At 50.8% G+C, this 17556-nt stretch overlaps 2 protein-coding genes across 4 annotated transcripts in view; one reads left to right on the top strand and one right to left on the bottom strand.

The window, feature by feature from the left end:
- WNT3 (Wnt family member 3) overlaps window positions 1–9886 on the top strand; it is a 48463-nt gene extending 38577 nt beyond the window's left edge. The window contains exons 2-5 of the mRNA XM_037810039.1: window positions 1101–1342; window positions 4953–5218; window positions 5786–6273; window positions 9788–9886. Of these exons, the coding sequence (XP_037665967.1) occupies window positions 1101–1342; window positions 4953–5218; window positions 5786–6265 (988 nt within the window). The 3' untranslated portion in view covers window positions 6266–6273; window positions 9788–9886. The remainder of the gene's footprint in view (window positions 1–1100; window positions 1343–4952; window positions 5219–5785; window positions 6274–9787) is intronic.
- A 5871-nt stretch (window positions 9887–15757) lies between these two features.
- NSF (N-ethylmaleimide sensitive factor, vesicle fusing ATPase) overlaps window positions 15758–17556 on the bottom strand; it is a 181828-nt gene continuing 180029 nt past the window's right edge. For all 3 annotated transcript variants that reach the window (XR_005212643.1, XM_037808729.1, XM_037808730.1), the window contains exon 21: window positions 15758–17381. Coding sequence is in view for 2 of the 3 variants with exons in the window: in XM_037808729.1 (XP_037664657.1) it covers window positions 17360–17381 (22 nt within the window). In the remaining variant the exon portion in view is untranslated. The remainder of the gene's footprint in view (window positions 17382–17556) is intronic.

The following is a 17556-nucleotide window of genomic DNA, read 5'->3' as shown; positions in this document are numbered from 1 at the left end:
CAGGAGGAAGAAACAGGCCCCCATACACCCCTTCCTCACCTCACACCACCCCTGATCACAGGGCTGATCACAATTGGCCTTGAAGTCCACTGGGACCCACAGATCATTTTCTCACCTTCTTGTACAAAATGCCTTTTCTGCTGTTCCTGTCCTGGGGAAGGGGTGGAGGGTGGAAGAAAGTGACACCCACAGCACCTTGGTTTCCTAGTATTTTAAACTCTGGTTCCTCCCCCAAGGGCCTTTCCTTTGACTCTTTGGAAACCCTGAGAGAGGGTGACAAGATACCAATTGAAAAATGACCGGCAGCAGAAAGGGGTGACTTGTCCATGGTCACACACATAGTGTTGGATGGGGACGGTGGGAAATGAGGTCTACTTCCAGATTCTGAATGAAACTTGTCTTGAAATAAAGTCAAGCTCCCATCTGCAGTGAATCTCCTGGGGAGCTATGAAGGTGGTCATGGAGCCCTAATCGACAGAGAACCCTGTGCCAGGCATCAATCCCCTGGGGAGATGCTGGGGTGGGGTGGGGGGGGTCTCTGGGTTGGGCAGGCAGTGTCCTGTGGGTGAGGCCGGGGAGCACTGCCAGGGTGGTCTGTGTGTGTGCATGAGCTTGCACGCACCAACAAGCTCCCTGCTTGGGCTGAGGCTTTTCTTGCCATTTTGGAGATGGGGGCAAGGTCAGAGCAGCTCCTGCTTCTATGGGCTCCTTTCCATGGGTCATTGGAAGTCTCCATGTGGCCCCAGAATCCTAGACTCCCCAAAAGGCTGCCCAGCCCAGCCCTTTGGATGCCAAAGACTGGAAGGGTCTTGATTGGGCCCCAAATACCATCTTCCCAGTCCAGGGTACTTTTCATAGCATTGCACTGCCCCAGGTGCCCCCATGAGAATTCCTGCTGGTGCCCAGGCCTCTGCAAGCTGGATATGTCTTGTCAAGGGGGTGAGTCTGCCCTTCGAAGGGCCGTGTGCTCCTGAGGTCAAAGGCAGGCTTCTGAGTGCAGGTTCCCTGCACTTGCCCCAGAGGGCTCACGAGGGAGCAATGATGCCCATGAGGAGCTGGGCGCTGTGCCCGCGGTGCCACTGCCCTCTGTCTGCCTGCAGGTCCCTGGCCCTGGGCCAGCAGTATACGTCCCTGGGCTCACAGCCCCTGCTCTGCGGCTCCATCCCGGGCCTGGTCCCCAAGCAGCTGCGCTTCTGCCGCAATTACATCGAGATCATGCCCAGCGTGGCAGAGGGCGTGAAACTGGGCATCCAGGAGTGCCAGCACCAGTTCCGGGGCCGCCGCTGGAACTGCACCACCATCGACGACAGTCTGGCCATCTTCGGGCCTGTCCTGGACAAAGGTACTACTCTGGGCTGCGTGGGGGCTGGGCGAGGGCTGGGTGGGGGGAGGGAATCAGGACACCGTGCCCCCCCAAGGAAGGCAGTAAAGCTGATCACAACCCACAGTCTCTACCCAAAGTGTGTTGGTCCCTCTCTAGACAGTCCCAGGCTGACACCATCCCTGCACACCTTCCTGGTGCTGTGGGGTGGGTGGTGTGGAAGGTGGGTGGAAGATGGCTCTGCAGCCTTGAGATGCTCTGGGATCCTGAGAGCAGGCACCAAGGAGGCCACAACCTTTCTTGTGCAGCTGGGTGGGGAGCAAGCTTTGATGTGGACATTTGTGACATTTTCCCAATGCTGTGCTAAGTGCTATGCAAATACAGCCTTGGGGTGGGGGTGGGAGGACATTCCCACCCTTCAGTCCTCCCATATAGAAAATTCTGGAGCTGGGGAATCCACCTGGTGCTGGTGGGGACAAAGGATGGAATTGTGGTGGGGCTGGCCTCTGGGTAATTTTCCAGCCAGCTGGGGTCTAACTGGCTGCTCCTTAAACAAATGGGAGTCACATGACTTGATATCAAACAAGGAAGCACTGGAGGGAGGGAAGGATGAGATGGGACTTGGGAGCTCATGAGTTCTGGGCTAAAGATGGGTAACTCTTTGAAGAACTGCAGTGTCCAGGAATTTAATGATGCCTGCTGGGCTCACCAGGTCTCTGGGGAGCCACCTCTCCTTTTCCACAGGAACTCAAACCCCTTAACACACACACACCTGCCCTCTTGTCTTTGACACCAAGATGGTGAGGCCTGGGGCTTGTTCCTTTTGGAAGGGCGGGAAGTGAGAGGAGCAGCCTTTAAAGCCTGAAAGAAAAGGGATCTGAGCATCCTGTTGGACCTGGGAGGGAGAGAGTGGGTGGGAGCTGCCAACTCTCCCCATTTACCTGCCTCAGGTACGCAGGGTCTGCCTGATCCACAGACCAAATGCTGGCCATTGTCGTGGAACAGAAGGGCAATTAGCAAATCAATGGATGATAATTCCGTCGGCGCTTCTATTACCAAAGCTAATTATTTCTTGTTTACATAAAAGGTTTGCCCTCTAATTGGGGCCAAGTGGCGGCGGTTTGCATTTCAAACCTGATCTTGCCGGTGTGTGCGAGAGTCTCCTCGCCTTCTGGGCCCCACCTCGGGCCAGGCAGCTCTTAATCAACCAGCCTCCGCGTCTAGACGCGCTCCCCCAAAGCAAGACTCACCTGATTGCCCTTCTGGGCATTAGCCAGTGAGAATCAGGTCTTTGAGCCCACTGCCCTTTCACTTCTGTGTGTGACTTTTAAATCATCGTCGTAGGTTCTGCTACATGCCTTAGTCCCTAAGTGGTAAGAGGGGGCGTTTGATTTGGGGTGTATGTCAGAAATTCTGGAGAATGTGAGTAAAGCAAAGAATCTCCGAGAAGACGCTCCATACACCGGGTTCGAACCCTTGTCCAGTCCCCATGTTTGCACTCCGCCCCTGGCAAGGCCCCCTCCCTGCTGTGCGGGCCGCCAAGAGTTCATCTCTGCGCACCCTTGGAGACCCAGGACCGCAGAGAGGTGCCCGGTTTCGAGGCGCGCATCTCCGGCGCGGGCGCAGCCTGGGAGGGCTGCCTGGGGCGGGGGCCGAGGGCGGAGGGGAGGGGTCCGGCTGCGGCCCGAGCGGCCCCGGTCGGGGCGGGGGGCGCAGGGGTCGGCGGCCGGAAGGCGAGAAGCCGCGCTGCGAGCCGGAGCTGCCTCTCCCCGGGCGGGGCCGGGGGCCGGGGGCCGGGGCCCGGAGGGGCTTAGGCGGCTTGAAAAGGGTCCGAGCGCCGCCCCCCGCCGCGCACCCCGGCCCCGCGCCCGCTGCGGCCGCCGCGCCATTCACACGCCCTCGGGCCATTCGGCGCGGCGCGGCGCGGGGCCGGGGGGGCGCCTCTTCAATGGGGATTTCGCCGGCCGGCGCCGGGGCCCGGGGCGCGGCCCGGCCGCGGGAGCCGCCCGTTGCTACGCGGTGGCGGCCGGCCCGGCGGCCCGGGCCCGGCGGCCGCATTATGCGGGTAATGCGGTGTGACACCGCGCGAACAAAGACGGATTGAGCGGCCCAGCGGGCCCCGCCGGACGGGGACGGGCACAGCGGGACAGTCAGCCGCGCTCCCAGGCTAATCCCCGCCCCACCCCCGCCGCCCCCTCGTCCCCTGGTCCCCGGGGCTGGGAACCCCGGCCCGGGCGCCGCCGCCGCCGCCGCCAGAGGCTGCGAGCTCGGCCGGAAGCGAGGGGCGCCCGGCCCTGCGTGCTCGCCCTAGGCGCCCCCAGACCCCAGCCCTAAGGAGTGGGAGCGGAAGGGCAACCCAAAGCGGACGCATGGCTCCAGGCCTCGGCCGCCCCTGGCCGCGGTCCCGCCACGGCTGCGCCGGCTCCGTGCTTCGGCAGGTGCCGTGGCGCACGCCCCTCCATCCCGTTTGTGGACGCGGAAGGGACGCCTCCCCCGCTGGTGGCCCACGGGGGCGTTGGGGCTGCCCAAGGAGCAGTAAAGGCTACGAGGGGTTACCAGGCTCCCCTGGGACCCTGAAACCCGCTGCGGCGCTGCAGCCTTCTTCAGCACCCGGGACGGAAGCCGCCCAGGAGAGGGGGCCGGAGCCCGGGCTTCTAGGCCGGCCAGTGGTCTCCAGGCGGAGCAGCCTCGGGCAGGACACCTCCCCGCCCTGGGCTCCTCCCCTGTTATCAGAGGCGCTGGACAGCAGGTCTTTCAGGCCTCTGCCTTCCTGAGCCTTAACGTCTCTTATCGGTAAAAGGGGCTGACAATAAACCTCTCCGCCTCAGGGTTAAGAGGACGAAATGGGATAAAGCACAGGAAGAGCAGCGTCTGGCACAGGGAGCACTCGCAGGTCATTACAGGTGGGATGGGGATCGCTCCTAGTTTCCGTACCTGGAACCTGGCCTGGGGCACAACCCAGGGGGCTGTCCTGTGTCCCCGTCCTCAGTCCAAAACCTCTGGTCTTGCCTGGGTCAGGAGGCAGGGGGATGGGGAGGCTAAGTGAGGCACCAGCCACGGCATTCCTGACAGGGAACTCTGATTCCAGCCTTGGTGGCAAGAAGTGGAACCCATTTTACAAGGAGGGTAATTGAGGCTCAGAGAAAGAAAGGGTATGCACAAGGTATCCAGCTCAGAATGGGTGGATTTGGGTAGAGCTGGACTGTAGGTTCCCAGGCCTCCCTTCTCGCAGACCTTGGGTTCTCTCAGTTAGGAGTGGGAGGCCCAGACAGGCGCTGGGGGTCTCTAGAGTTTGAGAAAGTGGAGGGCAGCAGGCCTGGGGCCAGGGCAGAGCTCCGCTGACCTCCCTTCCCAAACGTTAGGGCCATCGTTTCTGTCCCTGACCGTTTCCAATAGGCTTCGGCTCTGCTCCGCACCAGTTGCTGAGGCCCTGGGCTAACCAGTTAGGGACCCTGGGCTCATCCCTTAAGTGAGGTTCGCCAGCCAGCGAGGGCTGGGAGCAGCATTTCCATTCCTTCCGCTTCCCTCGGGCTGCTGAGCCCTACGGCTCTGCCCCTCCTCCTCTTCCTCCTCCCGACTGGGGAAGCTGAGGCCGGGGCTTGAGCGCGGCCTCTGCACGTCCTCCCCGCAGCCACCCGGGAGTCGGCCTTTGTGCACGCCATCGCCTCGGCTGGCGTGGCCTTCGCCGTCACGCGCTCCTGCGCCGAGGGCACCTCCACCATCTGCGGCTGCGACTCGCACCATAAGGGGCCGCCCGGAGAGGGCTGGAAGTGGGGCGGCTGCAGCGAGGACGCCGACTTCGGGGTGCTGGTGTCCAGGGAGTTCGCGGACGCGCGCGAGAACAGGCCGGACGCGCGCTCGGCCATGAACAAGCACAACAACGAGGCGGGCCGCACGGTGAGCCGCTCGCCCCGACCCCTCGCCCACCCCCGTCCCTCCTCCTGTCCCCGCCCCTCTCGGGATCGGAGGGTCCGCGACCCTGTTCTGTTCTTTCCCCTTGGGGTGACTGGGCCCCTACCCACACCCGCCACCACCCCTCTGCCCACCCTCCTTCTCCGTGGGGCTGCTCGGGTCTCTCCAGGGGTAGAGTCAGGGCGGGAGTGTGGCCGCCCCACGGGAGCAAGTGCCCAGCCCCCCCATCCTGTGCCCTCCGGCTCTGCACTCAGGCCCACTCCTTCCTATGGATGTGTGACCTTGGGCAAGTTGCTTAAGCTCCCAGCCTCAGTTTCCCCAGCTGTCAACCTCCTGACTCTAAGAAATGGATGTGGCTGTGTCTGTCAGTGCTGGTGTGTGAAAGGGAGGGACACCAGGACCATTCTTCTGGGCCTCAGTCTCCATCAGTTCTCTTCCTGGTGCAGAGTAGAAGAGAAGTCAGGAGGGATGGGGGAGCCGGGCAAAGGGGAGGGTCCTAGAGTGTTCCAGGTGGGGTCAGTCTGGGGGCCAGCGGCTACTCCTCTTCCCCAGACCATCCTGGACCACATGCACCTCAAGTGCAAGTGCCATGGGCTGTCGGGCAGCTGCGAAGTGAAGACCTGCTGGTGGGCCCAGCCCGACTTCCGCGCCATCGGGGACTTCCTCAAGGACAAGTACGACAGCGCCTCCGAGATGGTGGTGGAGAAGCACCGTGAGTCCCGCGGCTGGGTGGAGACCCTCCGAGCCAAGTACGCGCTCTTCAAGCCACCCACTGAGAGGGACCTGGTCTACTACGAGAACTCGCCCAACTTTTGCGAGCCCAACCCTGAGACAGGCTCCTTTGGCACCAGGGACCGGACTTGCAATGTCACTTCCCACGGCATCGACGGCTGCGACCTGCTCTGCTGTGGCCGTGGCCACAACACGAGGACGGAGAAACGGAAGGAGAAATGCCACTGCATCTTCCACTGGTGCTGCTACGTCAGCTGCCAGGAGTGCATCCGCATCTATGACGTGCACACCTGCAAGTAGCCAGCCAGGTAGGCAGGTGGGGAGGGCACCACTGGGGAGCCTTGAGGCAGGGAACTGGCTTTGCCTAGCTCTTCTTGATGACCCTGTACTATAACTAAGCCATCCAGAACACTTGCCAAATTCTGGAAATAAGGATTTCCCAAGCTCATTGGGAAGGTCCTTTGGGCAGTGCCTTGGGGATTAAACAAAGGTGATAACCAAGTGTGCATACAGGAGGCAGCAAGCAATTCTTATTGCATAATGAGAGGGTTAAAATACTTGAAATAGGCTGAAAGGTTATCTCTCTTCTCCTGGGGCAAAGTCATTTTACATCTACCTTGAATTTAGAGGGCAAGTGTTTTCACAGGCATAAATCCTAGCAACCTCTGGGAAGTGGGCGGATGGGGGGAAGTGGTGCATAAGCCCGCATCCTGACAGATCTGAAGGTTGGGTGGAGCGGGGAGCACTCACTGAGTTTATGGATGGCAATGGGGAGGAGGAGGGGTCCAAGTTCAGAGTGAGGGTGGTGAGTAATCAAGGGATCAAAGGCTGGTGGATTATGTTCCCAAGCTTCCCAGGAGGTGGCCTGCGTGGGAGGCACTGTGCACTGGCCTTGGGATCCAGGAGTCCCCAAGCTAGGTCAGGACTATTATAGGGTAGTCCTCGAGGCTCTGGGCTTTATCGTTTCTAAGGCCCGTGTGTCCTTTCTCCTTTCTTTGTCACTTGAACTTAGTATATTGAGGCATGACCATGGGGTTTGGAATTAATAGCCCCAGCTGTGGTCTGGCTTCCACCACTTGGCAATTGTGCAACCCAGACATGATATTCTTCATAGACCTGTTTTCCTCACTCTCTCCAGAGTGAGGGATGAATGAAAAAGAACAACGGGACAGTGCTGGTTCGATGGCAGAAGGTTGCCTGCCTGGGGTCGCTGCTGCCTGGGGCAATGTTAGGGTTGCAGTGGGTAGTGATCACACCAAGTGTGATGTCCTGCGCTGCATGGGACCGGGGAAGGGGCAGGCGTCTCAGGGGTGGGAGGTGCCCGGCTTTGCTATGGGAAGTAGCTGTGGTTGAGGGCAATTTGCCCAGCCCACCAGGGATGCCCCTAGGTGTAGCTTAAGTTCAAGCCTTGACCCTGAGTAGGAACGATGTGGGGTGTGAAAGGAGGATGAAGGTGGGTCCCAGCTCCACCTCTGACCAGCTGTCTAACCTTGGGAAACTCAACCTCTTGAACCCCAGTTTCCTCATCTGTACTCTGGTGGTGATAATGGGGGTTTTGCAGAGATTTTTGTGAGGCTCAAGTGAGCTAATGGATGTGAACACCGGTCCAAATATAATACCAAGAGAAAGTGTGATAAATACCATCAGAGAGCCATGACATGATGGAGGCATCATGCAAGAAAGAGTGTCATCACTGGGGCAGTTTCACTCACTGCTTTTCAAAACGCTGGAAGACAAGCCAGGGAGTGAGAGAATTCCCAGGTTGATTACAGCTAGTCGAGGCGGAAGGCACATTTTGGGAACCGCAGTGGCCGCCTTCTTCTGCCCACCACACTCAGAGGCAACACGGGGACTGTACCGTCAAGCAGGACAAACTCTAGTGGTTTTGACAGGTGGCTAGAGGGAAATCAGTGTTTTAGAACATAAATGCTGGTTGGGGTCTAGGGGACCATTTGTCTAGCCTGCCCATTTCACAGATGGGGACACTGAGTTAGCAGCTGAGGCAGGGTCCAGATCTCTGCCTCCGGAAAGTCCCAGAATGTGGGGAATGGTCCTGCAGAGGCCCCAGTAGCAGCAGCCGCAGCCACCAGTGGTTCTGGGCCAGGGTGTGTCACAGACTGTGACCCTGCAGCGAGATAAGCCACCCACCAATGGGGGAAGGTGGTACTGGGTTGGCCTTCAGGGTCTTCAGGAGACCCCCACCACTGACCCCTGCACTACTACCAATTTAAACCAAATCAGTGCTCTTCATCAGCCCTCTTGTCTCCTCCATTTCTGAAATATCCAACTGGTGTTTTTTTCCAGTCTCATGTGAGGTGCTACATCCACATGGCTTCAAGACAACATGCCCAAGTAAGACTGTGGCAGTTTGGAGCCTTCATTCTGTGACCCATGGAGAAAACTTCCCTCATGTAGTACCCTTTTGATAAATACTCCACTCATTGAGTGATTTCAAGCAAGCTGTGTTGCCTGAGCTCTGCTTTCCTCATTTGTGAACTGGGGTTAAGAACCATGCACCCTACCAGGTCGTCCTGTGGACCAGCCATCGTGAAAAGCCGCTCCCCGGGGCCGGGTCCGTGGTCCCGGTGATCCCAGAGAGGAGATCTGCAGAGGTCTGCAGCTGAGCAGGGCCGACCTCCAGAGCATCTTGCTGCTGGGTCTGCAGCCATAGGCCAGAGATAGGCGGAGACCTGGTTCCTCCTTCCCATCCTTTTCATCCACGCTGACACTTTGCGGGCACGATGGGAAACTGAGAGACAAGCCAGCAGGGACCCAGGGGATAGAGCCTCTGGCTTTTCTCTTGGTTACACTGTCTGTCTTGACAGTGCAGGTAGGAGAGAGAAGGGCGTCCTGGAGCAGGAAGCACTGGCCTGCCCTCCACACATGCAGAGGAGAGGAAAAGGTCACGAGCCCCAGTAAAAATGGCCCTATGTCACAGGAAGGACAGATTTTTGCCCGGGGACCTTCCTGGCTGGGGAAAGCATCTTTTCCATTGCTTGTAGCTTTTTTCCAGGGTCTCAAGCTGACCACTGCTTTCCCTTACAAGTACCAAATTTATTCCTTGTTATTCAGATGCTGTGAGCCAGGAAAGGCTCTGGATAAGTCACGTGGACCGGCTGGCCCCACGTCCGGGCTCTGTCATTAACTTGTTGTGGGACCTTGGGCCAGTCCTTGTAACCTTGCTGAGCCTCAGTTTCTGCCTCTGTTAAATAGGCTTATACTAGCCCTATTTGCCCCCTAGAGGAGTTGAGAGTTGATTGGGAATGCCTGTGAAAGCACTTTGTGCCTCAAATCCTTTGTGAGATATAAATATATGCATAAATGTACAAAGGAATAAAATGAACATATTGGAAGGAATTACTCATAACTAATTAAACAGACTTTTTCCTGTTCAGAGAGCTCATTCTCAAATGATCCAGTGCAACAAAAAAATACAGACTTGAGTGCGTGCAGGACACGGGCTCAGTTGAGGACCTGCTCTAAGTTGGGAACTGAGCCTTCCGGTTTCTCCCCATCTCTCTATGAGAAGAACTCCAACTTCAGGGTAACAATTACTGCCCCTCAGCTTCCTGGTGCCCAAGGCCTCTAGCTAGAAAGCAGGCAGGTGGGACTTGGACCCCAGGCTGTGGACTCTAGAAAGCTGTTTCTGTAGATCACACAACCTCCCCGGATGACAGACCCCCAGGTACAGGAGGGAGCATGAGAAAGCCACTCGAGTTCTCCATCTCTTCGAAGTACAAGAGATGTTGAGAATCTCCCCAGTGGGTGGGCTCTCTGGGAGAGGAATTATGTTTCCAGTTCTTCCTGCTTGTTTTCCCAAAGGGTGCTGGGAACGGGTGAAGTGTGTGGCTGGGCGGATTCACCGGAGCCCCACGGCACGCAGGACCCAGAGCCGGGGCGCAGCCTCGCATCGGACAGCTGGAAACACGGACTGTTCCAGCCCCATGTGGTAAATTCCCTGGACCCAAGCTGCCCACGGACTGGTGGCTCTCCTTTCTCATCTTAGGTTTCTCACCCTACTCTGGATGGTGTGTGGTTTTTAAAGAAGGGGCTTTCTTTTTGGTTCTCTAGGGTCTGATAGGAACAGACCCAAGGCTTATCTTTGCACATGTGAAAGAAAATAAAAATGAAAAAAAAAAAATTCTACTCCAACAGAACAGGCTGGGCTAATGTGAGCTCTCTGCCTGGCGGTAAAGACATCAAGACGGCGAAGATTTCATTTCCAAACTGCTTCATATGGTGACACTCCAAGGTGACTGTGAGGTGGGAGTTACGAAGTAGGATGAACCCCTGCAGCCCCCTTTGCTCTGTCTACTCCCATTCACATCTGATGTACTTCCACATTTGATAAAAACCAGAGGTTTAGCTAGGATAAAGTGGTAGGGACGCCCAAGGCAATTGTTAGGAGAATGTTTTGAATTTTGAAGAACACGGAACCTTAGGTGAGGTGGCAAGCTCTTTGAATAGCAGCCATGGGTTCTTCTCAGTCTCATTTTCTCTACAGCCCTCTTCTACACAAGAGGCTCTTGTGAAAACAGATCTCAAAATCTTTGTCTACCATTCTGCAGTTTCCACCATTAATGCAGGGCGACTTTTTAGTGGATGTTGGGAATAAGTTAAATATGGGGGCGAGCCTTCTCCAGCTCAAGTGTCTTCCTTAAAGAAGCTGCATCTTTGGAAGGGGCCAATCCTCCCGAGCCCTGCGCACCATAGATTCTCTATAAAACAGCTCTGGGTAGGGCAGTTGGACTGTAGGTCATCTTAGTATAGTTGTTATAAAATTAGACAAATTAAAGCATCAGTGAGAGAGTGGTAATCTATTCCTGAAATCCCAGTTTTGGATTTAGTAGAAGGGGAGGATAAAAATGATTCCTTCATTTCCTTTCCCAGAAGGGCAAGCCTTCCTGCATCCTTTTCTTTCTTTGGCCTCTGTGAGTAAACACCGAGTTCCTTAACGTGATCGTCCACCCTCATCTGAATTATGAGATGGCATCAGTCCATGTGGTTACTAAGGTTCAGACTCCCTCCCTCCCTTGGGTAAAGCATCTCCCAGCCGAGTTCTCCTTGATCCACCCTGGTCTACAAGCCTAGGGCGTTCCAGAGGAAGCTAGTAAAACGGAGGCAAATGGTTTTGAAAATATGAATCAATCCAACAACTCTGTCTTACAAAGAATCAGAAAGAAGAGATACACCAGGGGCACAGAGTAGAACCAAATTGTTTTCCTTCTTTTCTCCCTTCTCTCTTTGGTCTACCTAACACTGACACGGGGTCAGCAGTCTTCCTGTAACTCAGGCCGGCTTGCCAGGATGACCATCTACAAGCCAGACCCGAGTGCTTGAATCAGCTGGCAACGGAGCTCTGCTAAGATCTATGTCCCACCCCCTCTATAGAGAGTCTGAATTGCCCCTCCCATCTCACTTTAGACTGCAAGGTTCTAAACTATGTCAACTGGATAATGCTCGCTTTATGTGAGACTATTTCAGCAGAATGGATGCAAATTTTCAAAACAGTCTTTTCATATCTATGTATTCTATATTAAAAGTGATAAAGTCATGTTTCTGGGGAGTATTCAAGTAGCTGACAAGTAATTATTTAATAATAGTACATTGAGTGCATTGTAATTATTCTCACTGTAGTCAGGTATTAGTATCCAACAGAAATTTCCTACCAACCTGCTGTATCCAAAGTTTTGTAAAAAGTTGTAGAAGTTGTTGATCTTTTTGATTTTATATTCAAAAAGTCTCTTTTTATAAATATTATTTATTATACAATGTATATACCTTTGAGTTAACTAAAATTATATATTATATAAATATATATATATTTGGAGAAAATATATTTCATCATGCAGTTTTTTCTGTTAAGTCATTAAAGAGAAGGTAAACAAACTTAAAATGGGTACATTGTACAATGTGTGGAGTTTCCAGATTAATGTTCAGGAGGTCAAGAATATCCGCCTCGGAATGTGGTGGCTGGCCGCACTGTCACTCTGATGAGTGGACCAAACTAAGGTGGTTTCCTCTGTTCTCTATATAGGAGCCTCTGAAATGTTGTGGACAGTAGGTCTAATCTACTATAGGGTGTTACGGGCTTACTTTGTTCTAAGTCAATTTCTACAAAAGAATTTCCAGTTTTAGAAATAAACAATTTGGGCAGCAATTCATTTCATAGACTCTAGCACTTCCGGTGCACGAATTGTCACAAACACTCCTCAAAGATGCAGCTCGAGGCCAGCAGACCATCGGGTAGGCTGCTGGCTAAATCCCTTCCTCACCCCAATGTTTTCAACTCCACTTATTTATTGGGAAAATAGGATTCCCCTGTTGAAAATAAAACGTCACTGGAAATGGTCTCTGCCCTACCAGTTCCCCTGTGCGAGCGAAGCCACAGAAGGGGTGGGTTGGTTCGGGAATTAAGAACGGTGTGCCTGGGCTCCAGATTCTCTGGAGCAAGTGTCACCTGAGGTTCTGGACTGGCGTGGACGGCAAGGACCTTTGAGTGGACATGCCTTAGGTGAGGGCATTCTTTCCCACTGCTTCAGAAGGACTCATCTGAGGCACAACGAGATGGCATAACTCAATTTAATGGCAACGGACAATCCTTTAGTCTTCAGACCTACCTACAAAATGTCACCTCCGGTTTCTTTGGCACATTGTCTCTGAGGACAGATAAAATGTCAGTTTCCTGATCTACCTCTATCAGGGGCAAATCTTGCTCACCTCACTTCATAGAAAAAAACAGCAAGAACAGGAAAATAAAGCAGTCTGTCTTGGAATCCATTTAGATTTCTGACTGCAGATTAGGGATGGCCATAACAAGTTCATGAATTTTATTTTGTCCATGATGTGTCTTTGTTTAGCCCTTGAAAAGCTTAAACCACAAAAACACTTGTTTCAGCTGTGTGGAATTGGCCATGTGAAGTAATGCATTTCCTCTCCACATCTCTCAGTGCTGTACATCTTTATATTTCACTTTTACATAAAGTGAGTACTCACCTAGCCCAGCATTCTGGGTCCTTTTTTTTTTTTTCTCTTTAACCTATAAGATTGCCAAATATTCAAATGGTCCTTATTCATACTGACCAAGGCCATTTATAATCTTTTCCATGATTAATCATTCTACAAGTGAAGAGAATACAGTTTATAACCGTGCCTGAACATTCAGACTCTCCACAAGCAAAAATTCTCACAAATAACTAAAAACGAGAAAATTTTAAAAATGCAAAAGAAAGAAAAGAGACAATGAAATGAGAAGATACATTTCCAAGTATCATTTTATGAAGAAGGAAGAAGGGAAATAAGGTGTGAGAGAGAGTTCAAGGATGAGGGAATGAGGTACAAAAAGGGCAAAAGGAAAGAAGGAAAAGCAGAGAAGGGGGACCAGATGATGAGATTGTTCCAGGTGTATGTATCTAACAACGTAGCTCAGGCTGGCCCTGGGGATGTGGACATGTACTGATGTGCATGGCTGATCAATACACAAAAATGAAGTTAATTTGGCAAAATTATGGCTGCCATGCTGTCATGTTTCTTCTAGCTTAATGGATAACTTTTTAAGAGGCCAAAAATTATCTTACCATTAATCTTGGGTAGGTGGGTTCTTAAAGTGATTCCAAAAAGTTAGTTGTGTGGAGACTGCGCTGGGAACTGTCAAACATGAGACCTCTTTGCAAATTCTTTCTTCTCCTCCTTTGGACTCTTGCTGATCACAGGCAGTATCTCTTGAACCTTAATGCCACAGCGTCTATAAAACCCACACCCACAATGGGCTCACCTCCAGGACCCAGTCGCAGCACTGCTTGTCAGCTGGTGAGAAACTTTTACATCATTTTGCAATAACTTCTGAAATTTACATGCTTTTCTGAACTCGCACACACCCTTCCCAGTCACTTCTTTAAAGAGGCTTATGGACCCAGTCACCAGGCAATGAAAATGAAACACTCTTTTACCCTCTGTGTTTGGGTTGGGGTGGTTGTTTACAGCTGACTCAAATGTTTCAACAAGTCTGTTTCCTAACAAGTTTGTCTGATTATTATGATTATTATACACACTTGAATCTACTCCATGATTTTGTGATTTGTTGCTGAAACTTAAAGGGGGAAGGAGCTGTTCACTGCAGTTTTTAAGATATGAAAAGGTAGCCTTAAAACCAAACGTACTTCAGATTTTCAAAATTATACAATTTTTCTGGGTTACATTAAAAAAAAAAAAAAAACCACAGTGTCTCAGTGAAGATGTACAAATCTAGTAAAGACACAATAATCTCCCCTTTGGAAATTTTAAATACATCTTATGACAAAAAAAAACCCCACGTTAATAGTTACCCACAGATGAAGACATCCAAGGCAGCAGCTAGTAAAGCTGCCATGTGGGAGCCTCCCGGCTCTATCCTCAGGCCATGCTGTGATCTCAGAAACCCCACTGCCCATCCTCTCAGCACCAGCTTTGGCAGCACTGGCATAACTTTAAGAATCCACCTACTCAAGGCTATGCAGGGACCAGGTTGGCCTCCAGGTCCTTGTCCCAGGTGGGCCTGGGGAGCTCCTGGGGAGCTGGCCCTGCAGGCAGAGAAGCGTGCTGTTGATCTGTTCCCCAGGGAGCCTCGCTGACTCTCCGGGACGCCACATTCCCAACTCTCGGGATCAGGGGCAAGGCTAAGATAGCCAATAGTTCAAAAAAAGATGTAAAAACTATGAAGGGTACCAAAACCAACCATGTGAAGAAATCCTCTCTGAGAGTGGTCGAGTCCCCTGGTTTACACATTTCCCAGAAAAGAGTAATTCTAATTGAGAAAGTTTCCCTTTCTGGTTATATTACTGACCTCATTTATGGCTCTGGTTCCTCAGTTTTTTAAGAAGGTAAAAATAAGTAAAATAAGTAGAAAGCATTCTTCACGTGTATTAACTTTTTTTTAATATGCTACTGTGATGGTTTGGATCTATTAAGCTCCCCCCCACCCCAAAGAGACATATTCTTTAATGCAATCTTGTGGGGGCAGATTGATTAATCTTTTTGTTTTTGTTTTTGTTTTTGTTTTTGTTTGATGGAGATGCCAGGGACTGAACCCGGGGACTCATACAATCGATTAATCTTTTTGATTAGGGTATGACCTCTTGATTGAACTTTTCCATGGAGATTTGACCCTGCCCATTCAGCATGGGTCTTGATTAGTTTACTGGAGTCCTTTAAAGGGAGCTCACACAGAGAGCAGAGAAATGAAAATGCCCTGGGATATGCTAAGCCAGGACTCAGATGCTTGCTGATGCTTAGAGATGCTTGAGGATGTGGATAGAAGGATGTTTGGAGACACTAAACTAAGAGGTTAAGCCCAGAGTTTGCCCAGAGAAGCCAAGAGAGGAACCAGGACAGACACCCAGAGACATTTTGGAGAAAGCCATTTTGAAACACAACCCAGGAGCAAAAGAACAGCAGATGCCAGCCACGTGCCTTGCCAGCTGACAGAGATGCTCCAGATGCCATTGGCCATTCTTCAGCGAAGGTAACCTCTTGCCTTAGTTTGGACACTTTTATGGCCTTAAAACTGTAAATCTGTAACTCAATAAATCCCCTTTATAAAAGCCAATCCATTTCTGGTATTTTGCATAACAGCAGCATTAGCAAACCGGAACAGCTACTGATTTTTTTCTTTTTAAATTACCATCCTTTCTATATAATTAAGAGATTTTATGCTAGTTGTAACACAAGGAGGACTGCTTTTCTGAGCCCCCTCTTCCTCACACATTCTTATCAGTTATAACTGTTGATTTGTACAAAATATTGGTCTACAGAACATTTCCAAGTATAGGTACTGTTTATTGCATTCCTTCATTTGCATTAAACAATATAATATTTATATTTTTCAATATAGTTTTGGACAAAATACAACATTAACCTCATTTACTAGAGACATAAGTTAATACGGAGCGTGCTGCTTTCATGAGAAGAGGCAAAATCTTAACCAGATAAGGGAATCCAGATAGTGGCCACCAGCCACCACAGAATTTCACAATACAAATCCACTTTTTAAAGAGCCACAAAATAAGCTAGGGATGACCATTCAAAAACAAAGCAGGTATGATGTGCAAGTCTCTACCAAAAGAAGGTAGCAAGATTTGGAGATGGTCTGCTTACTACCATGGGGACTGATGACAGGACCGTGTCCGAGTATCACTGGGCCACAAGCCTTACTGGCGTTGAGCACCTTCAGATGGCTTCCACTTTCCTTGCATTTTCAACAGCAGTGGGGAGACTGGCATGCTCTATGTCTTATCAAGTGGGACAATCTAATTAAATTCCTTCTAACTCAGTTGTATGAAAAATCATCCTCAAAAGGACTCAGTGAGTTCTTCTTTCCTTTGGAAGAAGCACGTAGAAGGTACAAGAAATGTGTTAAATGTTTTGGAATGGACGTTAAAGGGTGGGGGAGAGGGCTGGAAAGTGGTTTATTTTTCTGGAGAACAGTATTTTATTTTGAAACTGCATCATACAGATAATTTAAATAAAGGAAGTATAAGTTCTAAGTAAGTAATTAAGATTAAGAGGAAAAGTAGAGATACCAATAAGCCCTTCATATTAATCTAAGGAACTGTCCCACTTAAAGTTGGACACTAATGTTGAGAGGTTTGCAAATATCTTTTAATAACTAATTTTCTTCTGTTTAGTGGTGCACACTTTTTCCATATATATCTTTCACAAGTTTTTAACATCTACCAAGTGGTAATGATTAGCGTACCTCCTACCACAGAGCAAATTAATTGTATTAAGGGGATGTCACAGCCAACGCAGTAATAATCTGACTTTCTATTAAGAAAGCTCTCCTGATTGCAACTTGGAAACATCTCTGAAAATGATTAAGAAGAGCATCTTAGAAATTCAAAGCCCTGCTTCTTTAGGCAAAGATAATAGCCAGTTTTCTGGGGAACCTTTAACCAAATACCCAGTTACCTTTAGTGCCAACACAGGGAGGCTATGAAGTGGGCCCTTGAACCCCGAGCTCTAGTCCGTTCCTGGTTCGCATGTCGATTCTTCCTTGTCTTGTAACAGTGACTACACTTATTGTGAGTTTTGGGGTATGGTGGTAGGGAGCTTGAAAAGTACAGTGTTCACAAGTATAGTATACCTCCTCGAAAACTGAGTAAGAAGGAGTCATGTTAGCTTGCACGGAAAGGTAAGCACAGCATTCTAAAGCAGATTTGTACCTTCCACAAAATACTAGAGTATCTCAATAAGCATATGGAAGGGAGTTTTATTGCACTAAACATGCAGAGCAAGTAAGTGTTGAAGGCAGAGATCATTTCACTTAGTCCAGTGTCTTGAGTAAGATGAGTGATGATTCCCTGTCATCTTCACATTGGTCCCTTTCCTTGGTCACTGTGTGTTGCAAATAGTCCATTTTCAATCAAAGTCAAGGGGGCTACTGCAAAAGAAACACACCAAACACACACACACACAAAACAAATGAGGGTCTGTCTAACACCATTCACTGCAAAATCACTAATAGCTTCTTAATGATTTTTCTACATTTTTCACTATGCATTTGCTATCAGATAAGCATTTCACAATTACAGGTACATGCGTTTAAAAGCAGGTTC

The sequence above is a fragment of the Choloepus didactylus genome, chromosome 18 (genome assembly GCF_015220235.1).
Source record: "Choloepus didactylus isolate mChoDid1 chromosome 18, mChoDid1.pri, whole genome shotgun sequence".
Classification (NCBI taxonomy): domain Eukaryota; kingdom Metazoa; phylum Chordata; class Mammalia; order Pilosa; family Megalonychidae; genus Choloepus; species Choloepus didactylus.
This window is presented reverse-complemented; position numbering and strand designations above follow the sequence as displayed.